Source organism: Stegostoma tigrinum, chromosome 10, assembly GCF_030684315.1.
Source record: "Stegostoma tigrinum isolate sSteTig4 chromosome 10, sSteTig4.hap1, whole genome shotgun sequence".
NCBI classification, from domain to species: Eukaryota; Metazoa; Chordata; class Chondrichthyes; order Orectolobiformes; family Stegostomatidae; genus Stegostoma; species Stegostoma tigrinum.
The window spans coordinates 67,645,761-67,667,082 of NC_081363.1; the positions used below are offsets into that span (position 1 = coordinate 67,645,761).

General features: G+C 38.4%; 2 protein-coding genes across 8 annotated transcripts in view; one reads left to right on the forward strand and one right to left on the reverse strand.

The window, feature by feature from the left end:
* Positions 1–21,322, reverse strand: part of aven (apoptosis, caspase activation inhibitor) — a 75,458-nt gene that overhangs the window by 40,071 nt on the left and 14,065 nt on the right. The window lies entirely within an intron of this gene.
* The window catches only part of LOC125455448 (uncharacterized), a 52,656-nt gene continuing 48,074 nt past the window's right edge, over positions 16,741–21,322 (forward strand). For all 7 annotated transcript variants that reach the window (XR_009446246.1, XM_048537482.2, XM_059649218.1 and 4 more), the window contains exon 1: positions 16,741–17,316. Coding sequence is in view for 6 of the 7 variants with exons in the window: in XM_048537482.2 (XP_048393439.1) it covers positions 17,197–17,316 (120 nt within the window). In the remaining variant the exon portion in view is untranslated. The remainder of the gene's footprint in view (positions 17,317–21,322) is intronic.

Below are 21,322 nucleotides of genomic sequence, written 5' to 3' on the forward strand. Positions count from 1 at the left end.
AAAAACCAAATTAAATAAAAGTGCAAAACCACCTTATGAAGGTGGTGACGAAACCAATTATTTGCTCTTGAAGGCAAGAATGCAAAATGAAGGACTCCTTACAATCCATACCCATTTAATCCTATTACAGCCTAAAGAAGACATGAACAAATGTGAAGTACTGGATAAACACATGGTTGTCGTCATAGATAGATCCACGCAAAAGAACTGGAACCAGTATCTTAAAGAATGTTCTGAGAACTTTGGCAATTGCTGAAAGTGAAACTACTGTCTCCACTCCACTTTCTAAAGAAATGGCACCCTGTTCCCACAGAAACTGTTCCATTTTTTTTCACTGAATTCACATTTCACCATTTGCCATGATGTGATACAAACCCATGTCCCCAGAACATAAGCCTCAGGTTCTGGGTTAGTAGCCCAGTGATATTACCACTATGCCACTGCCTCCTGATATATTCAATGGTGACATGCACAAGAAAAGTGAACGATAGGGAATCATAAGTTTTAAAAATAAAACTGAACTCAAAACGTCAGCTCTGTTTCTCTCTTCACAAATGTGCCAGAACTGCTGAGTTTCTCTAACGCCCTGTGTTTGCAACACTTGCTACTGCTGACTGCATCCAAAAAAAATCAGCTGGCTAACTTTCACCTCAGTTTAAAATCTTACACCTCAAAAACAACCAAAGAACTCTAATCTGTACATTTTTAAAAAAAATTTCCCTTCGTGCTGTAATTTTCATTGGACAATTCCTCTTCGTGACAGGAAGGCAATTCCCACACCTCATTTTTATTTAAGTCAACATGTCTTGCCACATTGACGATCTGCAAGTGAACTTTGGGAACACTGTCCTGAGATTCTCCTTCATCACTGACACATTCACGCCATGCTTTCTGCCACACAGTAATCAAACGCAATGATGTACTTTCATTCCATTAATATGAAATGATACTTCTGAGGATGCTGCAGACACTGCAAAAATCCTAAACACATTCATATCATCTGCAGCATTGATGAGCTGGGAGGAGGTGCAGTAGTTTGCCTCGAATGTTATTACTTCCTGTTCTATGTGCCAAAGCAATTATGTCATCTTAGGTGGCAGGGAAATCACATTTACATTTGCCAACGTGATCAAGATTGATATGATGACCCTGGCATCATCTAGTCTAAGAAATAATGATATTTTCATAATAATATAAAAATTAATGGCTTAACTAGTCCATCCAAGCAGGAATTGCGTACAGAGAGATCCATTCTTGAATAACAACACCAGCCAGGCTTTCTTATGAAAATACCAACTGACATGCAGATGTTCCTTGGTGTAACCTCTCAAAGCCCTTGGTGTCTCCAAATGGTGTGCTACTAAGGGCTTAAAGTCTGAAACCTCCTGTAGTATTCTTACCAGCAGAACAGTCAGGAAGTTTTTGGCAGGTTTAAATCTGATGCTATCTTCACCTCTTTGGAGATGTTTATTCTGTATGGCACTGGTTTCGGTCTTGAAACCAGACTGTCAAGTGTCTTTCCACATTCTCCATGATCTCTTTCTCGTCCATCTTACCCTTCCAGAATTTAAACGTACATACTATGAACACTTTGATTTTATCACAATTCCCATAATTATCCTCAATGTCACAGACAGTAGCGCAAATACTATGCCAATAAGAACTGCTTATCCGCATCTTTCTAAGTGTTTTAAAACCATTCAATCTCATTGCTGTTTTCTTTTTTCACAGTAGACTCAATAGCTTAATCTGTTGTGTGTTTTTGACAGGTTTCAAAGTGATTCAAATGATCAAAATGCCAAATCGTATGTCTGAAATAAACAATCTAAAATAATTTAAAAATTATGTCTCTGCTTTAACTTCAGCACCTCTCTCTCTCTCTCGCTTCCAAAATACCATGCTGCAAAGATGAAGAACAGTCACACTTAGGACTCTATCAGAGTCAAGTTCCTAAAATGCAAGAGCTGAACCCTGAGTTTTCTGTCCAAACAAGCTCTGAGACAAGGAAAGTGATTTTACGTGGAGCAAATGCCACTCAGACTTTAAAATAGTGTATCTACCTTACCCACTACATAGTCCCCAGCAAGAACACTGGGGCACCAAACATAATATAGGAATACAGGGTCACTGGACTGAAAATGAGCAGTCCAGTCTTCAGCTCTTGTGGGAATATATTACTGTCATACAAAAACTGTGCTACATCTGTTTTTAAAAAATGCTACTGCTTTGAAGGTGCTCCAACAACTCTCCTTGCACTTGCTCCAAAATGGTGCCTATCAGGCCATGTGACTCTAGGTCACACCTACTGCAAACTGATGTTAAATTGAACATCTTGACACCAAACCCATATACTGGCACTATTAATTTCATAATAATGAAATGAAACTGCTTAAAACTGGGCAACCTAAAGTGCCTACTGTAGTGAACTATTCTTCTCAGTCGAATGGATTTTTAGCAAGTGTTTTTCAACCATTTAGCCTGTGGAGTGAATTATCCGAAACTATTGTGAAAATATATTGCACTAGGATATTGACATTTCAAAGCTTCTGCTGGAAGTTACTGCATTAAAGGAGATATGGCATGAATGGTTTGATGAGAGAGCAGTGTAAAGAAAGAAATGTAATATTACTCCTGAGGGTAACCTCCCTATCTACTCAAGGAACCTCAGGGTCAGAAGTCCGGACCAGTCAGAGATTCTCATCGGGTGCAATCCCAGCACTGAGGTTGAGTTCACTGAACTATGCAACTTTAGATGTGCTAAAGTTCAATGGTATAATACTCCTGCCCTAACTAAAAATAGCACATTACTAGTACACACAAGATCTCAGAACAATTTAAAACAACTGTCTCCAAGCTGCTAGCGTTGGCACAGTGGGTAGCATTCAGGTTCCTGAGACTGTCCACTCCAGGCCAGAACATACTTCTTTTTCTCACCTTTCTTGTCTCTATCTTTCTCTTTTTATCTTTTCTTCATCTTCTGCGGCGTGGCAATGCCCAGAGCAAGACTCCCGACCGCAACAGGCCTGGAGCGTGGACTCAGCATGTCATCATCTGTGGTGGTGTGGTGCCCGGTCTGAGTTGCTATGGCAGAGGCTGTGACTGGAGCAGGGACTCTTGGTTGTGGTAGGCCTAGAGGCCCAGGACACCCAGCAGAAGCCCAGTCGCTCTGTTGGAAGACCCATTGTACAGAAGATGAACTCTACTTATGTAATTTATTTCTTGTAACTGAAAGTGGCATCAGATTGTGGTGACAAAACACTTTTCACTGTACCTTTCTTGATATTAGGTAACAATCGATAAATAAATCATAACTTTATCTACGTGCTTCCTGACTATTACAATTCAGATGTTCAGAATAAATTCTGAAAGCAAGGGCTCCCAAATTGTGAGCTGTGATTCCCAGTGGGGTTGAGAAATTGAGGTCATGAGCTCCAAAGCATTAAGGGTGATTATGGAGCACTGATTGAGATTTTATATTCTTGGTATCAGCTGACAGGCCCCTTTAACTGAGAGAGATTTATTTTTGCTTGTGTCCTGTAATGAGGCGGGAAGCCTCACAATCTTAAGTAGTATTTGGATGAGCTCCTGAAATGTCATGAAATCAAGGCTTTAGGCCAAGTGTTGGAAAGGGAAGGATTCAGAGCTGTTTTATTGGGCTAAAAGGCTTTTCCGCACTGTATGATTCATTGTACTGTATAATTCTAAGACAACTCTACGAACTCTGAAGAGATAGTAAGAACTGTCGATGCTGGAGTCTGAGATAACACAGTATGGTGCCGGAGGAACACAGCAGACCTGTTCGTCTTCTCTCCCACCTATCCGCTCCACCCACCTCACCGACCAACCCCCACCATTGCCTATTTGGACTCATCTATCACCACCCCACCTACCTTGCCCACCATTCCTCTCTCTACTTCTGAGCTCTCTTCCATCTCCCCATTTCTGAACGGTCCTGACCCAAAATGTCAGTTTTCTTGTTTCTCTGATGTTGCCTGGCCTGCTGTGTTCCTCCAGCTCCCCACTGTGTTGTCAACAAAGTCTGAAGCCCAATTACTAACACCATTACAGCCTGAAAATAGTGGACGTAGAATAGTAGATTTTTCTGCTTGCATGCCTGACGTTTTAACTGTCAACCAGTTCCGTGACTTGTCCCTTGCCAGCATCTGGTAACACCAATGGTGGAACACTAAAATGCATTACAGAAGAATAAAGGTTTGAGACCTACTGCCCTAAGGCAAATTCCTATATGGCACGTCAGGAGAAAGTTTAAAAAATCAAATACGGGCAAACTTTTTTTCAGATAAATGTATCCAAGGAGAACTGGCAATCTTATATATACAGTTTATATGCTAATAAGTGCTGATTAAATTTACAAATAATTCAGAAATTATAATTTCATAACTATTATTACTCTGTGCACTCCATCATGGATGAGTATATTAAACCCTGGGCCACACTTCTATTCTGTATTACAATATTTCTTCACCACTTCCCAGCTATTAAATTTAATTTCTTCCAACCAATAATAAAGACAAATATATTCTCAACAAGGCAATTGAGAAATTGTAAGACCTTTGGTAATGAACATAACGAGGAACAGGGAAATTATACAATGTGAACAAATAAACATTACTGATGACACTTGTATCCGGCAGGTTGTGTACGCATGCAAAAGCAGACCTGACAAATTTCCAGACTGGACCACAGAAGCCTCTCTCACTTATCTTACTTCTGCCATGACATCTGTTTAATTACGCAAGCAGATGTCAGACAGCTTCCAGAGAACCTTCTTTTAATTTGATTGTTTTTCATAAACTTTTATTGCAATATTCGTAAATCAGTTTTTACAGATCAAAGCGCTTTATAGCCTATTTTGACTTTGAGCACAGATCATGAAAAAAATGACATTTAAGACTTGTTTCAACTGGTCTACTCCCAGTGGATACATAAAACTGGAAGTAGCACAACAACTGAAACATCATAATTTCAACATATACAGGCTTCATCGGCAGGCCAGAGGTTTCAAAACTAGCAGAGAACAGTGCTAAAAAAAAGGTTCAGGGAAGCTTGTGAATAGAATTTAGTTGTGAAGTACAAAGTCTTCTATAATGACAACAAATTAACATTAACAAATATAAATGACTAATTTTAACTATTATTTGCCACTTATTTCATCATACATTTTTAGGAGGAACAAACCAAGTAAACTTGCCCCTACATCAGTAATCTAAACACTACCAAATTGGAGCAATTAAGAGCATAGCTTTCAATTAACTGAATGCACTGATTGGTTCCTAAGATGCACTAACACAGAAATAATAGTTACAGAAGCCAGAGAATTAATATTTCTTTTAGTTCAACAACAAATAGCAAGGGAATTAAGAGTTCATTAAATATTAAGTCAAGCTTATGGATGTTAGACAGATTAATTATAACTGCTAGCTAGACATAAAATATGCAGTTTGCTACTAATACAGAGTGCTAATTTATTGTTAGTACTAGTAATAATAAGCAATCACAAAATTAAAGCCAATTTTTTTAGATGTTAACTAAAGACATCATTCTATGTGGTAACTACATGAGTTACAGCTAGGTGGTTGCAATTGACAGGCATTACAGTTCAAGATTAGTACACTCTGGAAAAAACGGAAACACGGTCCTCTCATGACCACCAGATGTCTCAAACAGCATTACAGTAAACAAAGTACTTTTTGAAATGCATGATTACCACCTGTGAACTTGTGCAAAAACCTGCCCACAAGCAGCAATGAAATAAGGACTAGATCATTTGTTTTTGTGATGTAGTTTGAGGGATATATACTAGTCAGGACACTAGGAGGAACTCCACTCCTCTTCTTCAAAATAGGAATAGAGCCATGTAATCTTTACTACCCACTGAAGCAGATATTTGGGCTTAGTTTAATAGCATCCAAAAGACAGGACCTCTGACAGCACAGCACTCCCTCAGCATTGCACTGGAGCATCTGCTTTGGTTTCTATGCTCACACTCTGCAGTGCAACTTGAATGTGGAACCTTGCAATTCTGAAACAAGAGTGCTACCAACTTAACCACAGAACAAACTTGGAGTCAGTTGGGTTGGGGAGTGGAGTTAAATAACTTGGATTCCTACAGGTAAAATGGTGGGTCATACTCAAGAACTGAAAAGGAAAAGTGACGCTGTACAGAAAAGTATCTAAGCTGGCAGAATATAGCGCATGATGCAGAGATTTAGTGGCATCCATAGATAACAAGTGATGACAACTGACTGAAAAATTAATTAGTGCAATGCTTCATGTCAAAATAGATTGTAAATTTTACCAAGAATGTGTCCAGAAAGTATAACTGCTATTCATTCTATTCAGTATATGTGAATGTGGCTTAAGCAAAGAATTTTTGAGGAAAGAGTACTCTGATGGAAGCAAAATGAGTTCTAAACGAAATTGATGCTGACATGTGCTATATTTGATCGTTCCAGTTCAAATCAGAACATATCTGTGGCACCTTACTGGTGACGGAACTCTTTCAAACCACTCAATAAATTATGCCTTTGACAAATGCACATTTTTAAAGCAGAGATCAGACTTCCTTTTACTTGATGCTTTATGAAGATCTTGCAGATCCACATTTTCTTCAACAGCAACCAGGGATGGTCAATCAGACATGGCACACAATGATTCATATAGGCCTGGCCTTGTATTTCTGAGGCCTGGATTAATGGTTAAAAGGTATGAGTTCAAACCCCATCACAGCAACTGGGAACTTTGAATTCAGGTAATTAAAAGACTAATACAGGCCCATTGTGGTGCAGTGATAGTGTCCCTATCACTAAGCTGGTTCCAAGTCGTACCTGGGGTGTAATAACGACTCTGAACAGAGTAATTAGAAACTATATGAAAATCTTACTTACCATGGCTACCATGCAACTTTTGACTGTTGGTAAATCAATCTAGTTCATTAACATGTGAGCAAGCCATTCAGTTATATCAATCTTCAACAACAAAGTATAGTAAAGTATAATAAAACTAAACGGAACCACCCATCACCAATCTGGGCATGGATTTTGACACAAGGATCTAGCATAATCGATCCAGTATTTTCCTCATTAATTGTTTCACAGTTGGGAAAATTATCTCACAGATCTGCCAAGCAACCAGCTAACATACTCATGTTCATTATTGTTTGGTAGTACAGAACTTGAGTATTGCTAGAATAAGACACATTTTGTCAAAGCTTTCTGTCTTGCACATACCAGGATAATTCACAAGAATAGCAATTTAAGGGGATAACCAAAGTCTATATTGCACGACAGGAGAATGCTGCTAAGGTGGCAACAACACTGTGATTGTTGGAGGTCCTGCGAGGAGGTAGTGCTATATCGGATAGAATAGTAATTTATTGTCACTTGTATTTTTTGCAAAGGAAAGTAAAAAGTGGTTAAGTCGCCATTTGGCGCCACCTGTTTTAGTAACAGATGGCATAGCTATGAAAAGAAACACAAAAAATTAAGAAAAAGTTCATCTTAGTTCAATTCACATCTCCTGGTGGTTAGCACTGTTGCCTCACAGCACCAGGAACCTGGGTTCGATTCCACCCTTGGGTGACTGTCTGTAATGGAGTTTGCACATTCTCCCTGTGTCTGCGTGGGCTTCCTCCGAGGTGCTCCGGTTTCCTCCCATATTCCAAAGGTGTGCAGGTTAGGTGGATTGGCCATGTTAATTCGCCCCGTAGTGTCCAGGGTAATTTAGGTTAGGTGGGTTCGACATGGAAAATGCAGGGGGAGGGGAATGGGCCTGGGTGGGATGCTCTTGGAGGGGTGGTGTGGACTTGTTGGACCAAACGGCCTGCTTCCACACTGTAGGGACTCTAAGACAGTACCATACAAAGCTAACAAAGCCACTGCTGAAGTGGAAGCCTGCCACGCTGGACCACTGGAATACCGGGCCAAAGGCTGCGACCAAAGCAGCCCATCTATGCCACAAGACTCCACAGACTCCCTAAGCCTCTCTGATCCCAGGCCAAAAGACGTCACAGAAGTTGCCCAAAGGAATCCTGGGCCGCCGGATGGTGAACCGAAATTGTCACCAAGCCAGACTGATGGAATCCTGGGCTGTGCCGCCAAAGACGTTGAAGCAGGCCACCAACGACATGGCTGCAATGGCCACGAGGAACAACCACTGTCACCACAGAAGCCGCCCAAAACACGCCTCAAAAAACAAAAACCGCCAAAAGAAGGTAAGGTGATAAAATTAACACATGGAAAAAACAATTTAAAAAAGGTAAGTGGCAGGCCTGGAAATAAAAAGCAGACAGGCAAGCAAACAATACTACAAGCCTGACATGGGTTTGGAAAGAACAAAAGCCAAAGTTGCCCGGAAAAGCTTAGCAGGTCTGGCAGCATCCGTGAAGAAAAATCAATTCATGTTTCGGGCCTGGTGAACCTTCCACAGAACTGGTTTGGAAGGTATGAGATGGTGAAGGTTTATGCCAACATAGCTCACTTAGTTCTTAACATAGATTCCTTAAATTCTCTTTCACAGCCTTGTTTCTGGAGTTCTTAGTGGCAGTAAACTAGTCAGGACACCTTTTCTCTTCCTCAGACTTCTGAACATTGCTAAATTGCACTGCTGCTCTTACAAGCTTTTGGATGTTCTGTTTCTAACTGAAAGAAATCTATGCTCTCACTAATCTTCTAGATTAACCTTCATTCTCAGTTTCTACTGTCATCTCCCTGTGTCATAGGTCACATTAACGCTGGAATAGCCCAATTTTTTGTTAACGTCTCATTTAAATGCACATAAACACATTTCCAGACGCCCATTTAGTCATCACTCTCAGAACTCAAAATGAAATCAAGTCTTTGCCTTCCTAACCCACACAACATAGAAATAATATCAAACTTAAAACTATATGTGGTTCTGTCCACTTTCATATCCAAATTTCCAAAGATTAATAATAAATTATGAACCTTCATCACAACTTATGAAACAATGTTAAATATCCTATGCATAATATTAAATGGACTTATCCAGCACATGTACTCTTTTAATTCTGATTGCTGTAAAATACATTTCAAAAAGCCTGGGTCAAACAAAAAACAGACCAATTACCAGCCAAATAATGAAAAAAAATCATAGCCAGCACACAAACTAGAGATGCAGACAAAACAAGCAATATTATCAAAGAGGCATGAGCAATGCTGAACTATGCTAGAATAAATTTATTTTGACAGTTCTATTTCAGCCTTGCACCATGCAAATGTCATTCCCACAACATAGAAAAGGCAAATTAGCAAGTTGCACACTGAGATACAGAATGAAACAAGTGGACCCTCACCAAAAGGTCCTTCAGACTCTGGAGGCGGCAAGTTATTCTAATGACTGATGGAAAGTATCTTGGATGCAAGCTTTTATTAATTAAGATAGAAATTATAGATATCATATAATGTCCCCAGTGTCAAATACATGAGGAACATTTAAACAACTCTTGGATAGGCACATGGATGATAGTAAAATGAAGGGTATGCATGGTAGTTTTATCTTATAGTAGGATAATAGGTTGGTACAACATCATGGGCCGAAAGGCCTGTGCTGTACTGTTCTATGTTCTATAACGTGAATACGAGCATAATAGCCAGGTCACATCAAGGCTCGAGTATTTTTTCTTAAATCTGGTTTCATTTTTGAAAAAACTGATTATTATGTATTCTGTATTCAAATAATTCCCATTTACGGAAGTATTGCAAAAGTTCTCACAGCTAAAAAGTTTGTAAGAGGTATTACAATGCATTTGTATGAGGTTTCTGCTTATTTAATAAGATTAATAGTACTCGTACACTTTATTAAGGTAATAACTGCATTAAAAAAATTACCTTGTTTTATTGTTTTAAATATAGTCATGTACCTCTGAGTGCAACCTACTGTTTCAGAGTCATAGTCACACATGGAAACAAACCCTTTGGACTGACCAGACAACTCAAACTAAACTAGTACCATCTGCCCGTGCTTCATCCATATCTTATTCATTTCTTATTCATGTACTTATCTAAATGTCTTTTAAACATCATAACTGTATAGGGATCCACCACTTCCACTGGAAGTTCATTCCATACATGAGCCACTCTGTCAAAAAAAACCCACCCCTTGTCATATTTAAATCTTTCTCCTCTCACCTTAAAAATATACCCCCAGTATTGAAATCCTCCATCCCTTATCATTAACCTATGTATACCCCTGACAATCTTATAAAGTCACCTTTCATAAAGTGACCCCTGAAAATCCTACGCTTCAGTGAAAAACATCCAAGCTATCTAGCCGTATGACTCAAACTATCCATTACTGGCAACATCCTGGCTCCCTTCAGAACCCTCTCCAGCTTAACAATATTTTTCCTGAAATAGGGCGATAAGAATTAGACTCATGAAGAGACCTCACCATGATCCTGTACAACCTCAACAGGACATCCCAACTTCTATATTGAAAGGTCTGAGCAATGAAAACAAGCATGCTAAACACCTTCTTAAGCACCCCATCTATATGTGTATAAACTTGAAAGAATTATGTACCTGAACCCCCAGGTTTCTTTGTTCTATAACAGTACCCAGGGCCCTATGTTTAATTGTATAAGTCCTGCCCTTGTTTGTTTTACCAAAACGCAATACCTCCCATTGACTCAATTGATCTAGATGTCTTTGTAATCTCAGATAACCTTCTTCACTGTCCACTATATCACCAATGTTGGTGTCATCTGCAAACTTACTAACCATGTCTTCTACATTCTTATCTAAATCATTTATGTAAACGACAAACAAAAGTGGACTCTGCATCAAACCCTGTGGAAGACCGCCAGTCACAGGCCTTCAGTTCAAAAAACAATCCTCCACTATCGCTCTGTCTCCTGCCGTTAAGCCAATTTTGTATCCAATTGGCAAGCTCACTCCAAATCCTATGTGATATATCTTTACTAATTAGTCTACTCCATGGAACCATGTGAAGTGGTGCTCCCCATGCTCAGTTGGACAGCTGAGGGTTTCCACTTCTATTGAGATGTCTTGTGACTCCCATGCTCCACTTGCCGCATTTTCTGATGACAAAGCCAGTTGTAGTGCTTGTTTGAATCTAGCTGAGCTTCAGCTAATAGGCACTTCTGCAAAGTTACATCATTAATCCCAAATACCTAAGGGTCTCTCAGCATCTCATTCAGTGTTAATACAAAATCTCACGTGCTGGTTATATCTGTCAATTAGGGCTTCCTGATTGGCCCAGGTTAACAAACCCAATCAAGGATCTCATAGTCAATGAGGTCCACCCAGTTCTGATCACTACATGGGGATTTACAGGTTTATTTATTTGTAAAATAAAACGAGAACATACAAACCATAAGATGTAGGACAAGTTGGCCATTCTGCTCAGTGAGTCTGTTCTACCTTATAATCCTCGACTCTAGATTCCTGCCTTATCGCCATGACCCTTTACAGATTAAAAATTTCTCTAACTCAGTCCTGAATATACTTCATGACCAAACCTCAACAGCGCAAAGGGGTAAAAGAATTCCACAGATTCACTACTGTCAGAGATAAAGATTCGTCCTCATCTCCATCTGAAACGGACAACTCCTTTATTTGTGATTCTGCCCCTGGTCCTGGATTCTCCCATAAGTGGAAAACATTCTTGCCTCATCAATCTGTCCAGCCCACTAAGAATCTTGCCTGTTTCTATCAGGTAGCATCTCATTCTTCTAAACTCCAATGAGTACAAGCCAAACCTATTCAGCTTCACTCTATGAAACAATCCTTCCATTCCTAGGATCAGCCAAGAAAATCTTATCTGGATTGCTTCAATGTCATTAGATCTTTGCTTAATTAAGGACTCCATAATTTGTCACAGTCTTCCTATTATGCTCTGATGAGTGTCTTGTATAGGTTCAGCTATTTCCCTATTTGCATACTCCACTTCAAATGATATAAACGCCAATAGTCCTTTTTCCCTCCCACTGAACTTCGATGCTAGCTTTTTGTGATTTAGGCATACAAATCCCACATCCCTCTGCGTTGCAGTTTTCTGCAGTCTTTCTCCATTTAAATAAAACTCAGCTCTTCCTGCCAAAGTGCAAGATGTCTCATTATCCCACATGATATTCCAGCTTTCATGTTTTTGCCTACTCACACAACATGTTAATATATCCATCTGCAGATTCTGTACGTCATTCTCATTGTTTGCCTTCCCACCTATTTTTGTGACATTTGTGAACTCAGTAATAAGACAATTATGTCCTCATCCAAATCATTAATATATATTGTAAATAACTCTGGTCTCAACACTGATCCCTGTGGCACTCCACTAGTTACAGATTTTCATCCTGAAAATATCCCCTCTATCCCAACTCTCTCTTTCCTCCAAGTTAACAAATTTTCTATCAATGCCTCCAAACTACCTCCAAACCACCTTATTAATTTGCCTTCTGTGCAATATCTGAATCAAATGCTGTTTGGAAATGGAAACATATTAAGTTTACTTGTCTCCCTTTATCTAGCCTGTTTGTCACTGAAATAACCCCACAGACACTGGTATCCCATTATTTACACACAAACACGCCTTGATTATAGTACTGCCTCATACAAAGTCAAGTACAAGAATATCAGTATTTTTGACACAACTTTTTAATGTCTGCCAGGGCTGCCTGGTTGGACCAGATTGACAGCCCAAATTACAGCACTCATATTCCATGAGGTCCAGCTAACTGACCACATTACAAACACTACAGTTACCTTCTCAAAAAACAGTAATAAATTTGTCAGACATGATTTCTTATTCATGAAGCCATGCTGACTCTACTTGATGATATTATACATTTCTAAATGCTCTGCTATTACAACATTTATGACAGACATTAACATTTTCCCAATGACAGATGCTAAGCTACTTTTTTTTGTCTCCTTTCCATTTCGAATAAAGAGGACACATTTGCAGTTTTCCAATCCTCTGGGGCTTTTCCAGAAGCTAAGAATTCTGAGATCATTACTACCAATGCATCTACTATCTCCATAGCTACTGCTATTTAAATCTTAAGATGCAACTCATCAGTTGCAGGGAACTTGTCAGCCTTTAGCCCCATTATTTTCCCCAGTAAGTTTTCCTTGCATACATTCCACCCAACCCACCCCAGCTAGGCTCCTTGATTTTGTATTTTTCTAACGCCATGAAAACTGATGCAGAGTATTTATTCAACTCCTCTTCTATCTTCTGGTTTCCCATTATTATTTCCCCAACCTCCTTCTCTGAGGGGGCTATGTTAGTTTTAGTCTCTGTTTTCCATTTGTTTCTTTAAAAGAAGTCCTTATTGACCTTTCATTACTTTTTTTGTTTAGCCTCATTTAGTTATTTTTGCCCACAATTTTTTTGTCATCTTTTGTTGGCTTTTAAATCTTGCCCAATTCCTCCCCAAAACCAACCCCCCCATTCTCTCACCACCCTTTCCTCCCCCCAGACCCAGCCCTATGACCCTATTTTTGCTGCTTTCTTATGTTAGTACACTCTGTCAACTCTGGATTTCATTATCATGCTAACTGCCCTGCAATGTCACCACATCCTTTTTCTTTGTGGCCTACATATCCTCCCACCCTAGACATCCCCCCCATTTAATTAGCTGAAAGCCCTCTCAAGAGCCCTAAATATTCAATTCACTATGACATGGATCCCAGCACAAATTTTCTTGCCCTTTTGCAGCCTTTCATCAATGGATAATTTCTTTTGAAGAAAATAATCTCTCCATGCATTTCTTCAATTGCTACATTCCATGGTGGATAAAGAAAGAAAACGACAGTGTATGGGTGTGAAGTGCCTGTGGGAGGGCACGAAAGGTGTCTATGATTTCTACTACCTAGTACACTAAGCAGGAGACATTCCACAGCCAGAAGTATAAGGGCATTAAATTCAAAAATGACCTCTGCCAAATCCAAAATCTCTTTCTAGTACTCAGTTTGATATTAAACGTTCCTGGCACTTTACTGCTGGAAGCTGAAGTAGTTATCCATGTCATGTGCCTTCAACCAGCCACTGCTCCAAATTCATTGAATCTATAAGGTTTTTGAAAAGCCAGCTGCAAACACTGACAAGCAAGTGATGTGGAAAAAGATGGTGGCAAAAACTTAAATAATAAATAATAAAAATTAACCTATTTTAGAAAATCACACTGTTTGAATGTGAGCTCAAAACTGAATCTTCCTTTCTTTTACAATTTCTTCTCAATTCTCTTGGAGTTGCCACAATGTCAATTGGTCACCATTCTCCAGTTCCTCCTTTCAGTCATCCATTTTTTTTCCCAATGCCATGACATTTACACTTGCCTCTGCACCTTTCTGTCTGATCTTAAGGCTTCCTCTTCTCCTTTATCCTGCTAGTCCCATCTCCAGCACTCACCACACACATCATCTCTCTCCACAACAGGGGACCATACCACTTCAATTTCTTCTCAGGCATTTTCTTAGATAGTCTCACAATTCTGACTGATCCCCTGATGCAGCAGTTCCTGTTATTATCCTTTCTCATTACTCCACATATCCATCTCAGTATACACATCCAATTAGGATCTAATCATTATTCCTCTCTTTTTGTTCCACCCTCAATTTGGTTTAACAAGACCAGTCTCATAACTGTGTAAAAGATTCTTGCTTTTGAATTTGGTGATAATTTTCTAGAATATAACACAACATTTCTTTCTTCCAATTATCCCATTCTAAGCCAATAAATTGCTTAATTTCCATTGTTATACTTTGATCTTCTGTAAACAGTAACCTCAGATATTTTAAGCTACTCAGTTTCTTCAAGTATTCACCCCTAACTCTTTGATCCTCTTCCTTAGACTCAAACTGACCTTTAGACTATAAATTGAGTCTTTGGCCCATTGACCTTCATATCCCTATTTTCCATTGCTTTTCTCCAACTGAAAACTGAATATTTGTGGTGAACATTGACTGCAACTGTTTTGAATATTATTCTATCACACTATTCAATAAAGTTATCAAGTCAATTATAGGCACAGTTCCGAAGATTCCTCAATGTGATCTGTAATGCACACTGAAATTGTTATTAAATTTCCCTAATCTCTCCTAAAAAAAAATCAATTTGACCTCCCAGATCGCTCTAATGAAACTCACTCTTCTGCAAAAGCAAATATTTCAGACGCATAAAATCTGAAATAACAACAGTAAATACTCAGCAGATCAGATAGCACCTGTGGGCAGAGAAACAAACACAACATTTCAGGTGAATGAGCGGTCATGAAAACTGGACAAAGTTAGAAGTGCAAACATTTTTAAACAAGCACAAAGGTAGAGAAAGGGAATGTGGGGGGGGGGGGGGGGGGGGGGGAGAGAAAAAGAACTAAAGGAGAGATATGCCAAACGGTGGAAGGCAGAAATGACTAAGTAGCAAACTGGAGAGTGGTGCAAGACAAAAGGAAGTGGAAGCAAAAAGGCAAGGAAACAAGAAGGTTAGAGGACTTACGCAAAATTGAACAATTGACTGCGCCTGCCGTCCAACAATACGGTATTGGTTACCGACTGAAGTTGTTGAAAACAATGCTCAGTCGAAACCACTGCAAAGTGCCGAGCTGAAATACAAGATACTGTTTGTCTACCTTCTGCTGAGCTTCACTAGAACCGAGTAGAAGGCAATGCTCAGAGCAGGTGTGGCAAAGGGAATTAAAAAAACTCAATATTGCCCAGCTAACTGCCTTTTAAGTTCAGCAACCTCTGGGTATCACAGTTCCCCTTCCAAATTTACAGTGTCTGCTCAGCTGTGGCATAATATGTTTGGGGACAGATGCTCACTTTTAATGCATTGAAACTAGTTTCTGTGTACAACTGTAAGTTTAGATTTAACTGAATTCGGGCTTCTTCCAAAATATAGTCAACTAACTCAGGATGCAACTACAGAAGTAAACTTACCTTTCTCACATTAAGTACATTCTTATAGTGTAAAAACAAGAAGTCAACTTATTTGAATCTCAAACATGAAAGTGATTCTGATTATCATAATGCATGATTGGATATTAATCCATTGTATGATCAAGTAACAGAACTTAAATGAATCTAAGCCATATGTCGCCACAGCTCTGTGCAAAAGTAAATGATGAGATAATTTTAAGTTTGACTTATGTTTTAGAACTATTTCCTAGAAAAACATCCCTAGCACTCTCAACTCCAATCAGCCATCTTAACACTGGCTGCAGATCATCTAGTGCAGTCAGGACAAGTGCGGCGGGGGGTGGGGGAGAGAGAGAGACAGATGATGCCTTGTGCCATTTCTAAATGATTATTTTCACTTAATACCTGAATTTAATAACAGTCAAAAACTGATATATTCAATTATAAATGGTAGAGCAGAAACACCATAAAAAGTCTCAAAATTATAAGAGGGAAATGTTTAAAAATAAACAATGTTAGGTCTGCCAACTACAATTTAAATTAATTCTTTACAAAAGATTGTTTCAAGGCCAAACAAAGGGAAAAAAATCTGTACCTATATTAGTTGCTTTGCTGTTTAGCAGACATTGCTATCTTTCAGACACAGCATTTACTTGGTTTATTATGTACGAAAGCATCCATCATTGCCTGAACTGAACAGCTCATATCAGCAGGGTCTTGATGCCAGAGGCTGAGAAACATCTAGCCCTTTTAAGACTTTTTTTTTCATTTTTCACATGACCAAATATTATACAAACGTACTTGATGGAAGCTGCAACAGTGAACATGGTGCACATGCATCTCCATTCCGTTCTGTCTCTTCAAACTGAAAATGCAAAGCTGTAAACTTCCACAGAGCCGTGTGGTTGGATCTGGTGTGCTGATGAGAATCAGGCTTTAATTGCTAAAGACAATGGTAACCAATAGAGCAAACAGGGTCTGGAAAGTGTAGCACGTGAGCTGCTGCAATAGGTGACTTTTTAAAAGATTGTCATGAACCTTGGAATTGTTTCAGGTCAGTTGATCTGGCCTTGTGGTGTAAATACAAGTAACAGCTTTTAATTTTCTACCTGTCAAGGCTGTTATCCAACGCAGGATCTGAGGGAATAGTCTGAACTGATGTTGTGAATAGTAAAAATGAAAACAAAAGGAGCAAAGAGTTTACGAAGAAGGAAATCATCTATAAAAATAATCTGATAATATATGGATTTGGGAGGTGGAGAGAGGATGACAGATGGTATACCACTACAGCCCTGTGTTTAGCCTCTACCTTCCGACTCTGTTATTGAATCTGCATTTCGCATTGAAGGAGGCTGATCAGAGAAGATGCTGTATGAATGTTTCCTGCTACTTTGTAAGTAGGTTCTTTGTTATACAAATCATTATATATTTTATAAAAGAATACTTGCAAGGATGGTATTCTTAACATACTTATTTATCATATAGTATGTTGCATTATGGTGTTTTTAACCAGCACCATAGCATTTTAAAAATTTTGCATTTGTTTTTTAATTCCTAATTTCAAACCAGCCCTGTCTTGCTCATACACAATAAACTCTTGCTATTTAATACTTTGTATTATATTGTATTCTGAAAAATAAGTAGAAAACAGAAGCATACTGTCAACTGCTTGGAAAAGTTTTTTGAGGTAAAATTAATTTAAGTCAAAGGGTATACACTTAATGCCACATTTAAATTAATCTATAAAGTAACCATTACAACTAAGCGCATTAGGTAATTAGCAAAATTCTGTGCTCAGTGACCACCCCATTACAAAATAATTATCACACATTTTTAAGTTATAAAGCCTAGTTTATATGGAAAGCGGCATTTAGACATCCCAATTCTCTGTTATCACAGCACGGCATATTACAGTGTGGACATTAATAAAACTTTCAAATTTGTAGAGGAAAATATAACCTAGCATACAGCTAAGACTAGAACATTATACAGAGGTGCCTTATTCTTAAAATTTTTCATGTTAAGTATGCAAAGCTTGTCGTCAGAAATACTCACCCTGTAACTTAAATTTTGCCATCCTTTTAAAACACACTAATACTGTCTATTTTTTATTATTCATGATGAAAGGTAGAAGGTTTGATTTGATTTATTACTGTCATATGTACCAAGGTACAATGAAAAGTATTGTTTGAAAAACAACGGTTCTAGATGAGACAAATAATTGGTGCTGTTCATGCATGTCAGTGAAGAAAATGAACCAAAATATTCATGATGCCTTCCTGACACATTCAGCTGGTTTATATACCTTTCCCTTTCCTTGCTGATTTTGCTTGACTGCCCTAACGGTCAATGCAATTTTATTCTAGTCCCTCAGAAATGCCTACAGCAATTCCATGGTCCATCCTCTATCTTATACTGAAGTGAAATATCAAAATACACATATAAAATTGAGGGATATCAGAAATGCCTGATTGCAGTGAGAGAGAAGAGTTAGATTTTGTTGACTATTTCTAAAAGTTCTTTAAAACAACTCATTGCTTCAAGGTATGGGATAATTTAAACTGAATGAACTCCAAAAATGCAAATTGAGCATTACTACAGCTTTGGCTTAATGAAATACAACCTTGTACTCAAACTGGAGTGGCTTAAAAAGATTATGAGGCATATTTGCTCAATAGCTCAGGAGCAAGTGCATTGCGTGGACAGCACTGAGCTCTACATAATAAGAATCTGTTTGCTTTGTTCTCTGCTTTATGTTGAAACAACTGATCTTAGTCACAGCAATACTGAGAAAACACAATGAAAAGAAACTGGCCAGTGTATCCTCTTCCTGTTGACTGCAGTGTGCCATCTTCTGGACATGGGCACCTGTGCATAGGTGGAAGAGATCTACTTTCAAGTATACTCCTGATATTCTTGTCCAGGTTTAAGTATGAAGCACAATCATTTAGCTATACGTCCAGAAGAATGTGAGAGCTACTACATAAACTAAGTCATTAGCTCCATGAAGGGATGGAAAATACAAGAGGAGGGAAGATTGAAAAATCTAAGGATTTCGGATACTTTAAAAGGATTAAATCCTTCAATTGTCACTTTTGAAAGCAACCGGAAAGAAATCATTACTGTAATGCAATAGAAGAGAAAATAGAAAGATAACATTTTCACACATTTAGTATCATTGTGTTGGGACTGATTTTCTTCTCTGTGCAAGCTCAACACAGCACTTGAATGACACTGAATGTTTATAGCAAGCATTTTATAAATATTTTATTTCAATACAATGTTAATTGCTACCTTTCTATCTCTCCCTAGTGCTAATAAAAGACTCACATCCAAATCATTCATTTTCCAGATTTAATTAATCAGTTAGACTCCTGTACTTGTTTTCAAATCACTTCATGATCTTGCCTGTCTTCGATCTCTGTTGTCTGTGTCTAGTCAATCATACCTGAATGGCAACCTTGTGACATGAATGACTTTTCATTCCTTTAACTACTATGTCTTTGCCCTTTGTAAGCTCCTGAAGTGGACTGGGGAACCAAAGTCTACGGTCTAAAATAATTGGTAATAGAGGGAAAATAAGGAGAAATATCTTCATTTAGAAGGCTGTTAAGATCTGCAACATCGTACCTGAAAGGGTGATGGAATCACATTTCATAGGTAATTTCAAAGGCAACTGGAAATATATTTGGAATAGGATTAACTTGTATGATTATGGGAAAAATCCGGAGGTGCAGTACTAAATTGGACAAATATTACAAAAAGCCCACACAAGCATTAGAGGTTGTGCAGTTAACACTTTTGTATTTTAAGATTCTACCTGCGTTGATATCCAGATATTTTCGACAGCCTTCTCTTTAATCCTGCTTTTGTCTCCCGGAAAGTGTACTGAAACAGCGTACAAAGAACACTGCAGAAATTCAAATTGTTTCATATGATTTTGCAGACAATTATTCTTTGTGAAGCATTAGAACTACATGCAGCTTTATTTGTGGTTCTTCAACCATCTATGCACCACAAATCACTACTATTTTAAAATAACCATAATTGGTGACAAACTACTATGCTATCAACACTAGCTATGACCAAGAGACATGGTGCCCAAGCACAGGCTGTACTTATTTGGTTAAAATCTGTCAACCTGAAAGCAAATGCTTACACAGGAAATAACATGCAGTAATCACACTAAAGACATGATACCACACAGCCTGTAAATCGCTTCATTTGTCACATGCAGTGTGCATTTGCTTATGATCTGAAAGTCACATATAAAATTGAGGGACATCAGAACGGCCTGATTACATTTACAACTCAGTAGCTAAAGATAAAGAACAAACATGGGATTGCAAGTTCAGTAGATTGATTGAGTAGGAACTGAATGACCATGAAGGAGAATTTGGAAGGAAAGCAAGCAAAGTGACAGGATGAGAGTCAATGATGCAGTAAAACTGACATGAAAGATGTGGCAACTGGTCCTGCATTTTTAAAAAATGTAAATAAATGCCCCGAATTAGTGAAGTTTAAGCAACTGAGAAAAATTGGTTGAAACAGAATTACAATACTGCAAACAGGATCAACACACTTACTTCTGAGGCCGAATATAGCTTAATTATTTGAGAAACACTGTGTATCATATTACAGGATAGCATTCTTTGTCTGTTATAATAAGACAAAGAACTGCAAATGTTGGATGTTTGAAACAAAAACAGAAACTGCTGGAGAAAGTCAGCACATCTAGGACATCAGTGGCACAAAAGGAGAGCTAACGTTTTGCATGAAGTGACTCTTAATCCGGTGACTCCACCTGTTGTTTATTTCTGCCTCAGATTTCCAGGTAAAGTTCCTTAAAATTGGTGCGAGTTATTGAGGATTGTCCTTTGAATGGCACACTAAAACCAAGGCCCCATTGGCCTGCAGTACTTCAACGCAAAAGACTGCATGGGACTCCTTAAGGAGAAGCAGGAAGCTTTCCCACATGTCATGGCCAATTTTCCTTTCCCAACCATCATTACCAAAGACAGACTAATGCAAACATTTTTAAAAGGGACCTGGTACATAAATTGCCTGCCACATTTACCTATCTAAACACATAGATGGAGCTTTTGAGGTATTCTAGTGTTGTAAAACAGTTTGGAACAACATAAGGATGTAATACATATTATATAAATGTAAATTCTTTTATACAAATTTTTTGTGTATTTGTATGACAGAACATGTGTGATACCATAACCAATTCCCATTGGCAACTTGCAATAAGCAAATTATAAGAGACGAACCAAATGGCACGTTTTTGAGAATTTTAATTCACTATTGTGCAAAGTAACTAGCGTGTTGTAAGTGGATTATTTTTAGTTTTTTGATCTTGGATTAACCATGAATAGTATTTCGCTAGTGTTGCA